This window comes from Aythya fuligula, chromosome 5 (assembly GCF_009819795.1).
Source record: "Aythya fuligula isolate bAytFul2 chromosome 5, bAytFul2.pri, whole genome shotgun sequence".
Classification (NCBI taxonomy): domain Eukaryota; kingdom Metazoa; phylum Chordata; class Aves; order Anseriformes; family Anatidae; genus Aythya; species Aythya fuligula.
In genome coordinates, this window is record NC_045563.1 from 63,119,803 (window position 1) to 63,140,589 (window position 20,787).

General features: G+C 36.7%; 1 protein-coding gene across 4 annotated transcripts in view; it reads right to left on the reverse strand.

The window, feature by feature from the left end:
* SBF2 (SET binding factor 2) overlaps nucleotides 1-20,787 on the reverse strand; it is a 253,639-nt gene that overhangs the window by 101,677 nt on the left and 131,175 nt on the right. For all 4 annotated transcript variants that reach the window (XM_032188226.1, XM_032188228.1, XM_032188227.1 and 1 more), the window contains exons 7-14: nucleotides 16,265-16,397; nucleotides 14,573-14,681; nucleotides 13,754-13,867; nucleotides 13,069-13,146; nucleotides 11,089-11,202; nucleotides 10,425-10,553; nucleotides 9,570-9,668; nucleotides 2,628-2,832 (exon numbers count right to left, since the gene is read on the reverse strand). In XM_032188226.1, the coding sequence (XP_032044117.1) occupies nucleotides 2,628-2,832; nucleotides 9,570-9,668; nucleotides 10,425-10,553; nucleotides 11,089-11,202; nucleotides 13,069-13,146; nucleotides 13,754-13,867; nucleotides 14,573-14,681; nucleotides 16,265-16,397 (981 nt within the window). The remainder of the gene's footprint in view (nucleotides 1-2,627; nucleotides 2,833-9,569; nucleotides 9,669-10,424; nucleotides 10,554-11,088; nucleotides 11,203-13,068; nucleotides 13,147-13,753; nucleotides 13,868-14,572; nucleotides 14,682-16,264; nucleotides 16,398-20,787) is intronic.

Consider the following 20,787-nt stretch of genomic DNA (forward strand, 5'->3'; position numbering starts at 1 on the left):
CTATACTACCTGCATGAGTGCTCTTAATTTCAACTAAAACAGTTTCTCTTTACTGCTTTCAGTTCTCTTTACTACTTTCTTCCATTTGTTTCATACAGGCACATGGAGATTCCAACCTCTTGAACTAGTTAACATACTCATGAAATATATAAATACAAATTAATAGAGAATACAAATTTGCATGCATATACACATATAAACACACACACACACTTGCTCTATAGTGAACTGCATACTCTTGTATGTTTCATGTGTAGCAGGAGATAACTACATTGTTCTGAAAGAATTTGTTAGCCGTGCCAAGAATTCTGTGACATGGAATAAAAACTAACAGACCTGTTCTCTTTTCTAGATTCCAATTTGTTGAGATATAACGATTATTTTCTTAATGTGGTGTTTTGTTCTGAATGTCAAGAAAAATCAGAATAGGAGATCTAGCATTCTTTTTCTCTATTTAGTGTTGAGTAAATAGAATATAAACACATAATATGCCCTTTATGTAGATAATGATGCGCTCTTAATATCCAAGGATTTTGACACAGAGGATAGCTGGGAATAAGAGTATGAAAGTTATTTCTTGAAAAAACATAAAACAGACAAAAATATATACTTCTTAAGAAAGGAAACTTTCTCTTGCACTTAGCCCGGAAATACTTTTAAAGAAAGGCAGCAGAACAGAATATCCTTTTAACTTTCCATAACTAACAGATTCAATGATCTAGTCAACAGCAAAGGCAGGTAAATAAAGTTTACCCTCTTCTGACACAAAACCAAAGAGAAACAGGCCTGACACAGGCCACAAGAGGCCATCTAGTTCATTCTGCTGTCCCTAGACTGGATCAACTCTATTTATGTCATTCCTCATGTTTGTCTAGTAAGTTCCCAAAGTTCTGTGATAACAGAGACTCCTTGGCTTCACAAGAAATCCATTCAAATGCCTCACAATCCTCATTTTACCAAGTTTTCCCTTACAAATAACTTGACTTTTGTGCTGTAATTACACCCATTATTTCTTATCACTACAGATAGCGATAAGATTCCTCTTTTTAACAGCCTCTTATGTAATTGAAGACTGCTACTATCTGTCCCCTCAGTCTTCCAATTTTCAGTCTAAACAATTCTCCATCTTTCCTTGTAGGTCACATTCTCCAGAGCACTGGTCATTCTTCTTGCCTTCTGGACTCCCTCCAACAGAACCAAAAACGGAGACAGTCTTCCACTGTCCAAAAATGGAAACAAACAATCCAGCTGAGGTCTTATTGAGAACAACGAAAGGATTTCTCCATGGGGTTCACTGACTGTACTCCTGTTTATACATCGCACTAATATGTTTGTCTTTTTTGCAATAGCTTGACATTGCTGGGTCATGTTTGCCCTATGACCATTATAATCCCAAAATGAATTTCTGAAGAAATGTTGTCTAGTCAGCTGATCATGCCTATGCAAGAGCAATACTTTATCTAAAAAAAATAGTAGAGAAGGACAGCATTCAACAGACACTACAGACTCTAATTTGCCGAGGTTGACTGGTACTTTAATCTCCTTCTTCAGTAATTTTGCAAGCTCTACCACCTTCACGTGTCCTGAAGGTTTACTAAATATACCTATTTCTGCCATTATTCAGACTGATGAATATGATGAATTGAGGTTTTGGGGGTTCTAAAATTAAACTGAGAAATGTGTTCATCTGCTCTTTATATTTAGATACCTATATACATATTATCATTACATATGCTTGTTTGTTCTTTATCTTTTCCCAGTGATTTCCACATCTTCCACTAGTGCCAGATGAGAAACCTGAACCTTCAAAGATTGTTTCAGCCAGCCATACAATTAACATATGGTGATATTCATCACAGCTAGATGAAGAAAGTACCTAACTTACTAGGCTCAATCCAACTGAAACCAAATCCTTTACTGTTGTTCTTAATTATGCCAATCACACTCTAGATGGTTCACTTCTTATTGAAGTCTGATGCAAGAGGGCTTTTAAAACTGCAAACAAGTAAGTCTATGTACTGAAGTTTGCAGTGATTGCTAAAAATACCATATGAGCATGAAATTGTAGAATCATTTATGTTGGAAAAGGCCCTTGAGAGTCCATCTAGCATTACTAACTCCAAGTCCATCTAGCATTACTAACTCCACCACTAAACCATGTCCCTAAGCTCCATGTCTACATGCCTCTTCAATATCCCCAGGAATGGCAATTCCACCACTTCCCTGGGCAGTTCATTCCAATTCTTACCAACACCTTCCCTTAAGGAATTATTCCTAATATCCAATCTAAACCTCCTCAGCATAACTTGAGGCCACTTTAAGTCCAACCACTTGTCATCTGAGAAGAGACTGACATCCACCTTACTATAACCTCCTATCAGGTAGCTGTAGCAAGTGATGAAGTCTCCCCTCAGCCTCTTTTTCTCCAGACTAAACAACCCCAGTTCCCTCAGCTCCTATGCATGTCTAGTTTTCTAATACTTTCACAAGCTTTGATGCTCTTCTCTGAACACGTTCTAGTAACTCAATATCTTTCTTGGATGCAACACATTGCAGCCATGCTGATTATATATTCAACACATGAGATAGGATGACAAACAGGTAAATTAGTGAAAAGGTAAACATACCAACAGGGGGACCTGCTGGAACGACGCACTTCTTGTCTCCCCGAGTTGCAGGGGGGGCACCCTGACTCCTTGCAAGGCCTTCCTGGAGCAGCTCCTGCACCCTGCACTCATTGATCCGGGGAAATGGGAGGATGTGAACCCTCAAGTGGGAGCCCTCTGTGGGCCGTGGCACTTTCTGGAATGCTATGTGGGGATTGGGATTTTCCTGCAGGCCAAAACCAAAACATTAAACACAAACATGTTATGTTTTGTTACCAGCTGCCTCACTGAATTCATCACTGTTTTGTGTATCTGTCACACCTGAAAGATTAAAAGCCAACTAATACAGCTGACTACTATCATGTTTCAAATTCACATCACCTTTTCATTTACTTTAGTATTTCCAAACTCTTTAAAGGCTTTTATAAAGTTATTTTTGTCAACATCCAAATTAATTCAAATAAGAAAGAGAGCAAAAGAATATCACTTTTTTAACTTGGGTTGCTTTTATGCAACTTAATGAATATTTAGGACTTAAATAGAAAGTAGCATGACAATTAGCTTCTATACTAGAGACAGGGTTGAAAAATATAATAGACAGTCTCTTCACCAAGCATCCAGAAACTTTCTCAACTTGGTCAAGTCTACAAAGTGAAAATTAATTTTTGTATCATGTTTGAAACTGTGGCCCTCCTTCATTAGGTAACATTTTTGTAATTTCTGCATGTCCTGCAAAATATGTTATACAATTCACTGCTTGCACTAAAGAAAGGAAAAAGATTAATACAGTCAGTCAAAGAGAGGAAACAATGGGTACAAATTACAAGGAAAGTAAAAAGAAGCTGAAATTCAGATTTTGGGATGTTCTTGATGGATAGAAATCACTATCATTGCAAAAAGTCAGAATTTCCACTGCAATGAGAAATGTTTGTCTACAGTGATGTTTCACTCACTCTTTTATGGTCTTTGTTTTCTTTTTCTTTAAAAGAAAATGTAATAAGCAACCCCAGAGAAAGTTTTTATCTTTGCTTTTCACTTTTCTTGATGAGATCCCCAGCATAGGAAAAAAAAAAAATAACAATTCAGTTTTGCATCACAGAACACTGCCATATTTATTCTACCAAAATAGTTGCTCTGTCTGCTACGTAACTGTTCCGATACTCGTCTTGGTGTGACATTATTGTGCAATACTGCAGTACTGAGGACAGTGCCAAAATATGTTCTGTACTTAACAAAAGGGATGCTGTGTGTGTGATATTTTACTTCTTGTCCTGGGTATTTGTCATATCAGATACAGTATCAGGGCACAGTATGTTCCCACACACATCTTCTGCCTCTGGTGGTCAGCAACTATGAAGACCATGTACACCACAAGCCACGAAATTTCTCTTAACTGCCTCCACATTGACTTCAGCATGTGTAAAACACACTTCTCAGAACGACATCCTGAAGACTGCAAGGTATGAAAATGCACTATTTCTTTTATTTTTTCTTCAAATGCTTGATAAACTTCTCTCACTTTTTGTTTCTTTTCTGGCTTCAGGTTGTACCTTTTCCAAAATTACAGCAGAGATTAAAATGCACCACAAGGGTTTCACCACCATTAAGAGGATTACGTCTTATGTCTTGAGCAGTGTAAAGCTGTCAAATCAAACAGGGTATTTTCTTCTCTTAATCCATATACAAGGGATTGTCATTAGTCGCATTTGAATTTACTCCAATTCAGTTTGACTCTATGCTGTTGGCTATGTATAGCTGCTAAAGAGCATTATGCAAACAATTAGGTTTCTGTTGTAAAAGCATAACTAGATTGCAATACAACTCAGAATCAGGAGTTAGCCTGGTGCTTTCATTTACAGAAGTAAAAGGCAACAAGGAGACAAAATGCATCAATTAGAGAAAAAGCAGTCTCAAACCAACGCATTTGAACTCAGATCTAGAAAAACAAACCAGCTACTTAGCCGTACAAATTCTCTGCACAGTCGAGTTTAATAAAACAAGCCAAAAATCTAGCTATGAGAAAGATGACAGCAGCAGATGCCAAGAGCAGCAAGGCAGAGAAAAGAAACACAACCTCAGTGGGGGGTAACAGATGGCATATAATAGGAAAAAGCCAGAAAGGGAAAATATCTATTTCACGTTCCATTTAATTGAAAAGAGAGGTCCAGAGGAAAGATCTAGAAAGAGTTACTTTTATCTTGGACATAACAAACGTAATGCCAGCTGCATATGCAATGACATACAGATCAGCAATGTATGTCTAATGCCTTCAACTACTGAAGCAGTATATGCCAAAAACTTGTCTAGATTTTCCACTTGCACCAGCTAGACTAATACAAACATTATCTCTCCCCAATGAACCTTTTCCTCATATATATCTAGACTGTCCCAGCTACAACATAATGACTATTAAAATTGTGGAATAAGATATGTTGTCCTTACCAACAGGGATGGACTTGTTAGGAAGGTTGGGGGCAGCTTGGGATGCAGCGCCAATGAGATGGTGGAGTTCAAGATCAAACTTGGTGGAAGAAGTAAGGCTAAAAGCAGGATTGTAGCCCTGGACTTTTGGAGAGCCAACTTTTGGAGAGCTCTTCCGGGACCTGCTTGGGAGTATCTCATGGGATAGGTTGCTAGAGGGCAAGGGTGCACGTGTGAGCTGGGTTACATTTAAACAGCACTTCTTCCAAGCTCAGGATTGGTGCATCCCAAAGAGTAGGAAATCAGGGAAGGGGGGCAGGAAACCTGTGTGGATGAGCAAGGAGCTCATCGATAAGATCAAAAGGAAGGTTTATGAAATGTGGAAAAAGGGTCTGTATTCTTGGGAGGAGCATAGAAGTGTTGTCAGGGCCTGCAGGTACGCGACAAGGAAGGCTAAAGCCCACCTAGAGATGAGGCTTGCAAAAGAGATAAAAGGTAATAAGATTATTATTTTTTTAAAGTATGTAAACAGTAAAAGGAAGACTAGGGATAACGTGGGTCCCTTGCTGAACGAGGGGGGTGTCCTGGTAATGGGAGACGCTGAGAAGGCGGAGATACTGAATGCTTTCTGTGCTTCAGTCTTTGCTTCAAGGACTCCCCCCCGGGACTCTTCAACCCTGGAGGGGGGAGAAAGGGTCTGGGAAGTGGAGATCTCCCCCCTTGTTGACAAGGGAGCGGTTCAGGAGCATCTGAGTGGGATCAAGGCACACAAATCCATGGGTCCCGATGGGATTCATCTGTGTGTGCTGAGGGAGTTGGCAGAGGTGATTGCTGAACCACTCTCTATCATCTTTGAAAGGTCCTGGAGAACAGGAGAGGTGCGTGAAGACTGGAGCCAATGTCACTCTAGTCTTCAAGAAAGGCAAGGAGGATCCGGGAAACTACAGGCCAGTCAGGCTCATCTCTGTCCCTGGAAAGGTGTTGGAGCAGCTTGTTCTGGATGCCATCTCCAAGCAATTGGAAGAGATGAAGGTTATGAAGAGTAGTCAGCATGGATTCACCAAGGGGAAGTTGTGCTCGACCAACCTCATTGCCTTCTATGATGGCATCACCAGCTGGGTAGATGGGGGGAGAGCGGTGGATGTCATCTACCTTGACTTTAGCAAGGCTTTCGATACTGTCTCCCATGACATCCTGCTAGCAAAGCTGAGAAAGTGTGGGATAGAGGAGTGGACAGTAAGGTGGGCTGAGAACTGGCTGACTGGCCGAGCTCACAGGGTGGTGATCAGAGGAGCAGAGTCTGGCTGGAGGCCTGTGACTAGCGGTGTTCCCCAGGGGTCGGTGCTGGGTCCGGTCTTGTTCAACATCTTCATCGATGACCTTGATGAGGGAATAGTGTCTGCCCTCAGCAAGTACGCCGATGGCACAAAGCTGGGAGGAGTGGCTGACACGCCAGAAGCCTGTGCTGCCATTCAGTGAGACCTGGACCAGCTGGAGAGATGGGCAGGAAGAAACCAAATGAGGTTTAACGAGAGCAAGTGCAGAGTCCTGCACCTGGGAAGGAACAGCCGCATGGATCAGTACAGGCTGGGGGATGACCTGCTGGAGAGGAGCTGTGAGGAGAAGGACCTGGGGGTCCTGGTGGACGACAGGTTGACCATGAGCCAGCAGCGTGCCCTCGTGGCCAAGAGGGCCAGTGGGATCCTGGCATGCATTAAAAGGAGCGTGGCCAGCAGGTCAAGGGAGGTGATCCTCCCCCTCTACTCTGCCCTGGTCAGGCCTCACCTGGAGTACTGTGCCCAGTTCTGGGCTCCCCGGTACAAAAAAGACAGGGATCTCCTGGAAAGAGTCCAGCGGAGGGCCACAAAGGTGATACGGGGCCGGGAGCATCTTCCCTATGAAGAATGGATGAGAGACCTGGGGCTGTTCAGCCTGGAGAAAAGAAGATTGAGAGGGGATCTCATCAATGTGTATAAATACCTGAGGTGTGGGAGACAGAGGGGTTTGGCCAACCTCTTTTCAGTCGTTTGTGGGGACAGGACAAGGGGCAATGGCCACAAGATAGAGCCCAGGCAGTTCCGCACCAACATGTGAAAGAACTTCTTCCTGGTGAGGGTGACGGAGCACTGGGACAGGCTGCCCAGGGAGGTTGTGGGGTCTCCTTCTCTGGAGATACTTAAGGCCTGTCTGGACGCCTACTGGGCAGCCTGTTCTACGGAACCTGCCTTGGCAGGGGGGTTGGACCCGATGATCTCTTGAGGTCCCTTCCAACCCCTTCAATTCTGTGATTCTGTGATATCAAAATATGTCATGCAATTAGGTTCAAATGAGACAGCTCTAGGCATCACTTTTAGAAGCAATGTTACTTATCACAGTGCTTTATTCAAAGATGCGTAACTATTAAAAATCTGACTTTTTAAATCATTAACTTGGTGGTAGTGAAGTAGTAGCTGGTCATTCTCAATGGTGTAAGGAAATCTCATCATAAGAACAGATGAAAATGAGTAAGTCTTGACACTGATTTATGAAATTATTTAAGTGAGAAGTTGCATATATGCAATCATTTATGCTCTATAGGTTCTTTCATTCTAAAGAAGGATCTATATACACAAATCCAAATGTTCTCCATTTTCTTTGTAGTAATTTAGAATGATAATAAGAATTATATTTTTTGAAGAAGTTTCCCATATTTATGGGACAGTACTGCAATAATCATATGCTTATAACATTATAGCTCCAATGTTTGTTAAAAAAAAAGATAATTTGATTTTAATGAAACTTAAGTGTGGTACCCCTAATTTTTTTCTGTCATACACTCTGCAAATTCAAATCCACACATCTCTGCCACCTGATCAAAAAGAACCAGACTACTTTACTTGAATATTGCCCGTCGACTTTTTAATGAAACTAATTGTAGTGAATGCTGCAGTACTGTCAACCAATATACCTCCTGACAGCATTAATTTGAAATAAAGACATGAATTTGGAAAAAGCACTTTGGTATACAGAACACTACTATTAATTTAGTAGCATAACATTTAACATTTATTCTGGAGCTTTTATTTTAGGTTACATATTTTTAACTTGTAATAGAAGATGATTCCACCAGTACTTACCACTAATAAGGATAAGAAGGTAAGCCATGAAATAAATAACATTTTATTACAGATTTAATGTCATAGATGAAATGAGTTTATGTAACAAAAATTCTCATGTCTGACATACCTCTTACGTTCACTTACAATAATTCTAAGACATCAGTATAAAGACATTAAATTTAAAATACTTTAACAAATATGCTATACCACAAATGGACAGAGACATTTCATCAATTCTTTCATTAATTCAAAAAAAAAAAAAAAAAAAAAAAAAAAAAAAAAAAAAGCAGAAAGGTCATTGAAAGGTCATTTGCTAATTTCAGTGGAAAAAAGAGGTGGCTGGGGGAGCGGTGAAGACCAAATCCATGTCTGAAGAGATGCACAAATTCATCAGCTAAGGACAGTATTAAAAGTCAGACTACTCTCATTTCACACTCCTCACTATCCACACATTCCACTCAAAATACACAGATGTATTTTTTTCATCCAACACCTACAGACACAAGAACTCCTGAATGCAATGGTTGTAAAATTTTGGATTTTCTATACTAAGATATTAATCTTATCCAAAGTAAAGACTGCATTAATACTGATGAAATGCTCAAAAGCAATTATTTTTTTTTGAAAGCAAACAAACAAACAAAAATACCCCAGAATTTAGCAGCAGTTAGTAATTCCTGTGTTTTTTATAGCAGTGTAGTTGTAAATCATAGCTTTTGGGAAGTGGGATAGCAAAAAGATAGGGTGATAAAGGTGTTGATTGATTGCAAAACAGATATTGCTCTGTGGAGTCTGAACAACGACAGGAAGTGTGAAGGGGATGGAGATTAGCTGATGCCAAATAAAAGAAGCAAACAAAATGCCCTATCTAATAGAATCTTAAGAGATTTTACAAAAGCACTGTACAAGATAAAGGCATGATAGGAAGAAAAGAATGAAACTGGAAATGGTATTTTAGGAAACCCAAAGAGTTCAAGAAACAACATGTAAGAAATAGGATAGTTAACACTTGCTGAGAATGCAAATCATGGAGCCTGTGTTACACAGCAGGAGAGATCTGCTGGAAGAATACACTACGTCTATTTATCTACACTGGATGTACGGTTTTCATAGGTGAAACTGTTGAGAAGTAAGAAGACACGTTTGGCATAGACAGGTTGCAGCAGAGAAAATAACAGTTTATAAACATTACATGAATACACACTAAGAAAACAGTATGCCAAGTAGTACTAAGAGCAGTAGGTAAATTAATACTAGCATTAATATATCAGTCAATATATTAAACATCCTTAATGTATAAAATTGTTGGTATTTAAAGTTCCAAAGTCATAATGCAGATAACTACCACAAGCAGTCATTTCTGTTTTCAGACACTGGATCTATCTCAGACAAGTGAACTTCTAGTGTTATCGATACTGAAGTGGGGTAGGTATAGTAAACTTACATTCTTGAAGAGTTGTTCTGCAAGTTCTCTAACATGTTTTATCATTTTTGGTGGATTACCTTCCTCAGCTTTAATTCTTTCAACTTCAAAGGCTACCAACTTAAAAAAAAAAAAAAGAAAAAAAAAAGAAAAAAGAATGTTTATGATTCAACTAATATAATTTATTTCGTGTTTAAATTACAAAATGTTAATCTTAAATTGAAACTGAGAAAAAAGGAAAAAAAAAAAAAAAAGAAAAAGAACAACCTGTGCTGTCACATTGCCCTAGAACATAAGATTCTTACAGAGCTTCTGCTGCCAGAGTCTAACCTAACACCAAGTCCTAAAAACCTAAAACATTCCTTTAACGTTTCTAATGCTACAATTTACATTTCTCCAATGCACTGCTACTATGCAAACTCTATTTGTACTGTACATTCAAATAAAAAACAGCACAGGAAAAGTACAGTACTGCTTTTTAACAGAAAAAATGTTTGTCCCAGTTGATTTTGTTGGGTATGTATTTAATTTAATATTTCTCCATTACTTTTTCAATGTTTTAAGAATGTAATTAGATTACTCAAAATAATTCTGTACTAACACATGTGATTCATTATAAATTTCCAAACCTGACAATAAGAACAGCATTATCATGATTTACACAAATGTTCAACTTCATACATATGAGCAGGGCACAGTTTTATGAAAGTAAGCTAAAAATGCATGTTTAGTAGATAATGAGAATTGAAAAGATTAGCATAAACTTTATATAACAGATAAACTTTGTATAATAGACAGTTTGGAAGCATTTAAGTTTTTCACGTTACAATGTCATTGGTACATTTTAATTTATTTGGATAAAAAAACAGTTTTCACCTCATCGAAAAGATCACAGGCTCTAAAGGGCGGACCCCTCTCTGACACAAAACCAGCAAATGCCATTCCATTGAGAACTTTGGTTAGAAAGTCATTTTCAATTAAGCCTCGCTGGCCCAAGAAGGCTGCCTGCATTAGAGATAGAAAACAAGGCAAGTATTTTATCAGCATCATAAATTCAACTATTTATTTATAAGCAACTATATATTTTCATCAGCTTATATGAGGTACTTTCTAATGAGAAAGTTTTTATATTACATAAGATGTCTTTGTACCTAAATTCAGGAGTGAAGTAACAATATTTTGGTGCACACGTTTTATAAATCTCACAGGTAATAAAACAAAACTGATACTTTTAAGTATTGTCTTGTAGGAACATATATGTTTTCAAAATTCCTTGATTATCCCTCAAATGTTTCTTTATATTAAATTTTAATGTTAACTTTACTTCATGTTCATCACTATCTCAACAATTACTCCCACTACAATGCACTGATACAATGCTATGTCAAAACTATATGCTTCTAAGTTGATAAATTTTACATGTCAACAGCAATGGAAAAAAAAAAAAGTTTTTTTTTAAGCACTCATTCAAAAGGCAAGCACCTGGAAATAACACAACACAAACAAATGCTAACTAAATAAAAATAACTTTCTCTTTTACCTTGTGGAAATGAATGACTGGTTCAGCATGAATTCTGATCAGCTGAAGGCATGACCGGTATCCTTGGAAAAGTTGCGCAAATAACCTAAGGAAGATTGCTCGCACTTCTTTATCCTGCGAGATGTAATTGAACATGCTGTCAAAACATTTTAATTTCCTAATTTTTTCTACACTTTGTATAAAGCTATCTGATAAACGCCTACAAATTTGCCAACCAGTGCAGCAGTGCAGCATGTGAAGTGCAGATATGCACGCATGCAAAACTATCCGATGCAAGCAAGGCTACAGTTTCACTGACCTGTCTCTGGATGGCAATACAGATGGTAATGATTATTACATATCAACCCTGTCACTCCTGCTGCTCCTTTTTCACACCTGCACATTAGTGTCAGGGTAATCAAGAGTAGCTGAGTGGTCACATGGAAAAACCCAAGAAGGAACCAACCTGAGTGAAAACTGATGCTAATGAAAGAAAAAGAATAAATCCTTTGCCTGGATTTATTCCCTCAAATAGGCCAGCTCTGCAGCACTACACAAAGGCAGCGCCACTGGAGCAGGCATGAGGGCAGGGAGCCACAGGAGTCTAAGCTGGCAGTGGTGACGGGAGCCTGGCTCAGAGCGGGGCAGGCATCATGCTGCGCAGCCTGCTGCGGGGATTGCTCTGAGTTTTGCTCAACTACTTTTTTATGACTCTTCCAACTCAAATCTTCACATGCCAATCTAGTGCAGCCAAAACAAGCCAGGGTTAGCTTAAAAAGTTAAAAATAGTAGGTCTTTAAAGTCCTGGTTATGTTTGACTTAAATGAGCAGGGGAGTGCTTAAATAAACATTGAGGGTTTAGTGGAAATGATATGAACAGATGAGGGCAGACTTGGGGCAGGGACATCTTCAGTCCAAATGCATCTAAAAACATTGTTCAATCCTGTGTGACCAACATTATTTTCATTTTTACCTCAAGTACCTAATCAGACCATGGCCATGTCTAAAACGTGAGGTCCTAAAATTTGTTTTAAAACTTCAGTTTTTGTGGCGTCTCGAACAATTTTTTCAACAAATTTCAATTTGAAAAATTGCAAGCAGCAAAGAATATTAGATTATCAAATTGGGTAAACAGCTGATGAGCTGTTTAATCAACGAGTTAGTATAAATTAAGTAAGTTTAAGCTTTCAATAACTTTTTAAAAGAACTAAATATCTATAAGATTCCATAAAGCTGTCCTTTGTGAATGTTTTTCTACATGTGTTGTCTGATCATTGTTATTCAATTTTTACATTATTTTTGTAAGGACTCACTTTACTGAGAGACATTCTAGGTTTGTTTGGGTCCAAGCTGCACTCTAGGATTTTAACACATTCCCTGACTTTTTGGACATCTTGAAAACATGGTTATTTCTTTCAGATTTAACAAAATTCATATTTCCATATAAAATGACATTAGTTTATAACTTCACTGTCCAAAATGAGATCTTAGCTGAATTCTGAAACTAGTCTAAGTGAAATTTGGATTACATTTTTGGATTTTAGTTTAGACTACCAACTCCAGTTCAATTCTACACACTTGCAGGCTAAAGCAAGAAGGATTACCAAATTATTAAATTGTCATGGCTTTGCAATTATTTTTAATCCAAGTTAACTAGACTTTAGCAAAAAAAACAAAACAAAACAACAACTTTTTTTTTTAAATTATAGACAACTGTTTATCATTTCATTTAGGTTGAAGTTCATCAAAGCCAAAAGCAGTATTAAAAAACCATGGAATTCATTTTCCAATATTTTCAAATATAAAATACCTATCATTATTAGATATCAGAATGCTGCTACAGAGCAGAATGCAAAGTCCTATGCCAATTCTTTGCTCTACCAATAATACTGTAAAGGATATGGAAACGAAAACACAAAGGCAAAATTCTTTAAAGAAATTTAGTCTAAAATTTCAAGGGTTTTTTGTTTAAGGAAGTCAGACATAACATAGAAATCTTACCAGCATTTTTGCGTGTGATAAAGCTGTTCGTGGGGGAGGGAATGCATAATCTGCTGTTTCCAAATCAGGATGCAAAACCTAGAGAATTTTTAAAATAATTTTTCCCCTCATTTTGCTGAGGCAAGAACAATTTATTTTTTCTGCTTTCTCAAAATAATATTTACTGATAGTAAATACTTCAAATAATCAATTGAGATAAATTATAAAGACTTAATGGAAATAAAGGTGGGGTTAATTTATCAAATTCATGTTTCTACATGTAAGCTAGTTACCAAAACCCCTATTACAGTCAATGAACCTAATTAACACAGTAAAAAGTTGTGGTTTTTTTTTTTTCCTAGACAGAAAACTCAACAGCTTTCTTGGGTAATTCCTCATCGATCACTTTCAGATATTAATAAAGAGGCATTAGAGAAATAAACTTTAAGAATTTTGAATGTACTATTAGGAAAATCACTACCTTGCTCTTAAATAGGGAAAAAACTTCCTTTAGTAGTAAATTAAATTACTGATGATAACTGTAACTTCAGATCATAAATTATTCTGAAAGGAGGAGTGTTGGCATGTATCATAGTTTTATATCTCACATTTCCAGTGTGTTTGAAAGCAACTGAATACCGAAATTCTATTTTCTTGCTTTTGAAAGAGGTGAGAGAATAGAAAATGGTTTTCTATCAAAACATACTAGAGAAAGTGCCATTTGAGTCTGATGTAGCAGTGGCTCTGGGAGCTGAGAGAGATGAATACATTCAGGAATTTTAATTGTGCCTCCGTCCAGGTCTGCAATGATTACATCTAACTGTAAAGGACAAAAATATTAGTGGTTGTGCTGCAAGCATTATCCTGTGAGCATGGTTTAAAAACACAACAGTTGAAATTTCATGACCTGCACATAAATTAACATAAACAAATTAAAACAGTATGAACTTTAATGTATAGAATACTTTTGTAAAAGGAAATGCTCTAAATACTTCAAATGACTGAACATGGCTATGAAAAATGAATGGAAACCCAACTCCTTCTTGATGTTCCAGGTCTGTGTTCAGTGATTTGGGATATTGAATTCTCTGTTTTCAAAAAGACACAATGATGACAACTGTAAGTAAAATTACATGTTTCTAGGAACCTCTGTAACCCTGCTTCAGGTTCTGAAATATGTATTTAAAAGCACAAATAAAATAACATAATTGGGAGTAAATTTGAAAATGCCAAAAATTATTTGTTCGTATTAATGGCTGACATGACAAAGCTGGAAATAGATCCATTCCTTCCCATCCTGCACTGGAATCAAATAATTTCCTTTTTCTGCTTTATAGACTTAAAATATTTATAGAAGAATTAATGATTTTCCTTTTTTCCTCATCGGTCTTATCAAGCCTTCTACAGTAATATTTTAAAAGTATATGAATGGTTCATATGAACATCTCTGAAGTATGGAAATTCCCTGCAACTAAACATCCTAGGTAATTCTGTGACTATGAATATTCTAGGTAGACATACTTACAAGTTCATGAATGTCATTACGAAAGACAGAATGTACACCAATTATGAAAGGCGTTGGTGAGCTGAGAACTTCCAATAGCTGTGCAGGAAGAATTGGAATATAGGGATAACTGTGAAAAGAATAAATAAAATAAAATAAAATAAAGTAAAGTAAAATAAAAAAAGCTTCTGACTATTCCTGTGCATAGCACAACTTATATTTTTTTCAATCTTCCTGCTGCAAATTAAATTTACTATAAACAGCTTTTTCTTTTTTTTAAGACAAAAGATGAAATACCTCTTTATAAAGTACCTGTTAAAGGAATATCTGAGATGTAAACTTAGAAACTATTATAGTGTCTACATTTTCTTATAAAAAAAAGTATTTTTACAAATATAAATTGATTTTTATTTTTCATGTTTATGTTATACAGATATTCATCCACAACTTTCAGGTAACTAGGGACATTAAGGTTGTGGATAATACTTTCATTTTTCAAAGCGCTGCTAGTTTTTGGAGAGAAAGCTACAATTCATCCTTTCATAAAATATTAATAAGAAATCTCAAGATGAAATTGTTCACTTTGATACTGAAGTAGCAGCTACATGTTATATGAAGAAACATTTCAGATATTGTTTACTTGATTAAAGTTGTCAATTTGAAAAAAATAAGTCTTTTCATCAGAGCAACATTAAAATCTGGATCTCAATAAATGCATTTTCAACTCCTAACTGATAATTATGATTAAAAATTTACATTCATTACTACTCCATCATATAAGCAAACATATTCCAAAACTACTTTCCATTTTTTTATTTCTTACTCTATAATCAAAGTATGTCCACCCAGGAAATATTTTAAACAAATAAAAGATGCTACTAAAGTACAAGCTTCTTTTAAAACAGATGAGTGAGAATTACATGTCTTTTTGCTTAAAATCCAAATGATTTGACATTAAGTTTTCCATTTCAAAAAGCTGGACTCAGTTATGACTTTTTAGAGAGGATCAACTTGTTGATTTAAATTCGTTCTCTGGTGGACATTTGTCAATGACTTAAAACTGTGTTACAAGTTAATACAGATGTTATCTTAGAAACAAAGAATCTTTCAGGTTATAAAGGGCCTCAGGAGATCATTCAGTCCAACCTTCTGCTCAAAGCAGAGTCAAGACTGAATAAAGACCAAGTTGTCCTGGGCTTTGTCCAGTTGGGTCCTGAAAACCTACAGGGACAGAGTTTCCACAGTCTTCCACTCTGTTCCAGTGCTTAGTTATCCTCACAATAAAACATGGTTTCCCTGCATCCAGTCAGAAACCTATCCCTCTGCTATTTCAGTTTATGACCACAGTCTCTCATGCTCCTGGCACGCACTGCCTCTTACTTATTGGCACACTGCTATTAGGTCTTGTCCAAATGCTCCCTTTTCCAGGCATTTACTCATCAATTACCACTATCAAGTCTTACCATATGACTGATGCTGTAAGTAGGGTTCTATTGTATTTATAGGTAGGATGTTTCTCCTTTTGTTGTTTCCACTGTCTTAACACAACCAGATTTTCACTGATGCAGTGTACAGCTTAGGACTTTTAGATCTGATTGTGAAAAAACTCAGCTTATTTGAATAAACACAGCACAACTTTTGTTAAGGAGAACGAAATATGAGTTATAAATATAAAACAAGTCAAAGAGTTCAGAGATTTACAGCTCAACTCACCTATATTTGAGGGGAAACATCAAAGACTCCAAAGCCCTACAGGCGTCACTAAGCCTCTGAAAACTTGCAGAGTGAAAGAGAACCTTATTTTCTGTAAGCACGGCACAGAATAAGCTGAGTACATTTTGGATTCCTTTAAAAAAAAAAGAAAAAAAAAAAGAAAAAAAAAGGAAAAAAAATATAACAACTTGCCAAAACAAGACACAAAACTACATTAAAATGTAACCATTTTCTGAAGGAATTTTCAAAAGAATGTGTAAATGCACAAATCGCCAACCACCAAGTTTTTCTACCTTTCCTCTAATTAGCATAGCTTCCTTTCTATTTCTCAGGTTGCTAAAACACCATCTGAATATATTTCATATACTTCTACATTTACAATATATTATAACTCCCTTTCAACACCACTTTCAAGAACTTCATCCTCTCAGCAACACTTCATAATGACTTCAAACAGTACTATGTGCATCTTCTGCACAGCCTGCTCTGTATCTAGAACTCAACTGTGGTCACTGATCCATGCTTAACTTCTAAACCTTGATATCAAGTCCATGAAAATAAATCATACTGCAGAGCTCAAAGACAAAAAAGAGACAGATTTCCTAGTAAACCCACTCACACTATCTGTGAAGAGCACTGTGACTGTGGAGTCACAAGGTTAAAAAAGGGCAGTAAGAGTGTGCATGTCATTTTGAAGGATATGTTAAAGAGCTGACTGCTTAAACAAGCCCCACTAGTTTTAGAGTAAGACAGGCGAATCAGATGATGTTTTTGTTTGTTTGTTTGTTAAAATAAATAAATATATATATATATATATATATATATATATATATATAAAACTTTTCTAGGAGATAAAGCCCTATGCTCAGAGGGAAAATCAAAAATATATTTCCTTTAAAACAAAAGTTCCATCCTGAGAAACAGACATGTCTGAGATATGCCACAATTTATGAAATTTCCTCCAATATTCTGGAATGTATGATGGTTCCCTGAAGATATAGCTTGTGTTATCAGTATTACCTTAACAAAACTACTGCTTATCTTAAAACAATCTTCCCAATATGAAGTGACTACTAAGAGCCACCACAGTCATATTATAATTAACACTTCATTTTGCTTCAGTAATTTTTATTACATGTTTTGCCAATTTTTTTCCTCTTTGACATTTAAATTTTGCTTCCTATAAAGGACAAGGATTCAGAGGGTTCTTGAGAAAAAGACTCAGTTCTTAGGAGGAAAAAGTCAATAACATAAAAGCTTGTGATTTCTAACTCTGTTCTCCAGGAATCTTAATAGCCGCCTCATGAAATCAAGGTAGAGATATGAGACAACTTGAGGATGGGAGTCACGGAAAAGCTTACCAAATTACTGTTGCAAATACTATTGCCTTTAGCAGCATAAATAATGCTGTGCTAGTATAAATCACACTCCTTTGCAATACATGATGTAATGACAGGGTTCAAGGAAAATCAAGTCTGCTTATGTGAATCAAACACCACTTCCCAGCAAATGGTTAGAAGTTAACTTGAAACAGGGTCCTTTCTTGTATGCAAGCATGTATAGATTTGTATTCCAAGTTAGAAACTGTTGCCTGTACAACACAAATACTCACTTTTGGTGAATATAAGCTTTTGGTACAACTTTGGTAATTATCTCAAAAAGCCTCTTACAGTTCAAATATCCATAACTAAAAGATTATTGCAAGAGGTGGTTTTCCACTCTGTGCATCTTAAAATTGCAATCTAGGCTGGGAGTTATAAAAACACTGAACATGACAGTTATAAAACATTTTCTGCATATTATTGACTACACAACTGTGTATTTTACAAAAAAATAAAAACATTCATTTAATGAAAGCATTCAACAGGAGAATCAACCTTTTTTCTTGCAATGTGACACTCTCTCATTGTGGATTGTAATGATTCAAGAGTCTAAAAGAAATATCTTAATTCTAATACTTTTAAGTCATAACATTTATCCAGGATCAACATCATTCACTTGAGATCTCTTCTAAATGTAGGATTCCTCATCAAATACCAAAACAACACATGGTTCTAAATAGTACGTAACAATTGAACACTTAAAATTATATATATATATAAATATTTTACTAACAAAATGCGTAAATGAAGTGGAAGTCAGGATTATTTGTTTATATACAAGGACACCTGCAAGAACTTCTTGGCATCTGAAAATTGGTCTTTTTAAAAAGGTACACATATAGTCTTATTTCTAGTGCCAGAACAAAATATTACAATTAAATTTGAAGTGTTATGGTTAAATTTATTTCTTGTCCTATTAAAAGCAAAACTGAGAACACATTTGCAGTATAGCATGAGATCACAGGTCTCCTAGAGACTAATAAAATGACATGCTATTGTATATCTAATACAGATAATCTTCATGCTCTTCTATAACATAAACCTGCGTATCTGTTAGATTTTTATTTTTATCACTGTAAGAAATGGGTTTTGGCAAGTGTCTTCAATTTACAGAAAATTCTGGACATCTAGTACATATACTTTTTTTTTTAATTTCTGATTTTTTGAGATGGTTTATTTTAAGAACCAAGTTCATATATACTATATTAAGACAGATCAAAACTCAGCATTTATCTTCAGTTACTCAACTTTTCTACTTAATAGAGTATGATCTTGATAACCTGAAAAATAAGGTCTTAGTTTCCATAAAATAAACAAACAAAAAAGATACAGCAACAACAGGTTTGTCATCTGAATTCAACTACAGCCCTTCCTTCCTCCCCTGGTTTTCTTGAAGGACAAAGTGACAATACTCAAAAAACAACACTTACTAGAGTAAAAAAGGAAGAAAAAAAAGCAAGCAAGCAACATTCTTTTTTTTTTTAATATATATATATATATATTATTAAGCAGTGAGGACTGTATATGAGGCTTTCATAACTTCACTAGGGAAATTAGTCTGGCTTTGCTGTATATTAGCAGCTGTAGATAAAGATGTAGTCTGCACTTCACAAAGGCATTTCACATTGTGGCTTAATCAATGCCAGTATGATCTGACATTTAAGATGACTATTTTTAGCTGTTGCCTCCCCTGTATGAACTTGATGCCATGCATAAGAGTATTTACTGCAAATATAGTTTTTATTACATTCCATTAGCTGCCCTCTCAACTGTTAAGTGCTTTCTCACTGGCCACGGAAGACAAATTTGAAATGTTTGCTGTGATGCAAATGCAGCAGCTGTAGCCCCAGCTTTGCTGAGTTAGACAGACGCACCATTTTATCTACAGAACTTGTGATGATAACCAAAATTGAAAGCATCTCTATCACATACCAGCAGGTTCTGTAAGGAGTAACAGGAAAAAGACAGGACACTGGGGAAGATCCAACTGTGAGTTTGAAAAGGGACAAATGAAAGCTGTCACCAAAGCAAGGAGACAGGCTGGCAGCAGGAAGGAGTGCTCACTGCCCAACACACGGGAAGGGATAGGAGGCATTTTCACTCCATTTTGGTGGACCTCGTGGAATGTCTGTAGTCCTTGAAATAAGTGGCTAAAAGCATGTGTGAAACGTGTATAAATATTGCTGCCACACAACCAGTCGTTGGCTGAACTCCCTCCCCGATGACCCAGCGGGGGAGGACAGAAGGGCAGCACGCAGGGCACAGACACTGGCGCACCCTCTCTGTGAGGCTTGACAAAGGCCGGATGCAGGCGAGAAGCATGGGAGCAACGTGCACCCGTTACCTAATGAAACTGGCAGGACTTGAAGGCATCCTCAGGTTCAGCCTGAGCCTGGGATTTCAATGGTTTCAGTCTCCATCTCAAAGTTATTTCTAAATTCTCTCAGCCGTTTATGGCATCCCGAAAGCATGAAAAGCAGAAAGTCACCTCTCTAAAACTGACCGCATTTCAGCGGAAGCAGACAAAAGAGACCGGAAACTTGACTTTTAGAGTCCTAGGAATCTCGTGTGCTTACATTTGAAAACAAAATTATTTTCATTTTAGAAAGCTACCTCCAATACAAATGAATATTCGTAGTGAGAGTATTTGATTTGTACTATCCATATATAAATCAAGAAATGTCTTGTAGGAAATAACAATACAATGCAAATAAACAACAAGGAATAGCCATGGTTATTTCTTCAGTTATAGTTCGCAAAAGCTAGATTTAAGGGAGAACGTTGTTGGCTTTTCCCCTTTCCTTTCCTGAGTGAAAGCATCATAGCCTAAAGAACATGAAACTTATACCAAAGGAGATATTCTAAAACCTTTTCTGTTTTGTGTTTGCATAGTAGAAGCACTCTTCTCTTGAGAAACTCAGCACCAATACCAACCAACTTCTTGACAGCTGGCTACTCTGTTTGGAGTCACGCTTGGGATAGTGAAATCCAGGTTAACCACTTATACTGACCAACTTGAACAGCCCAGAGAGTCCAGAGAGGTGCTCTTATACCAGCAGCTTTTTTTTTTTTTTTTTTTTTTTTAAATACTCTGTATATAACATAGAAGAATATAAATAAGTGTTCAGGATAGACATCTAA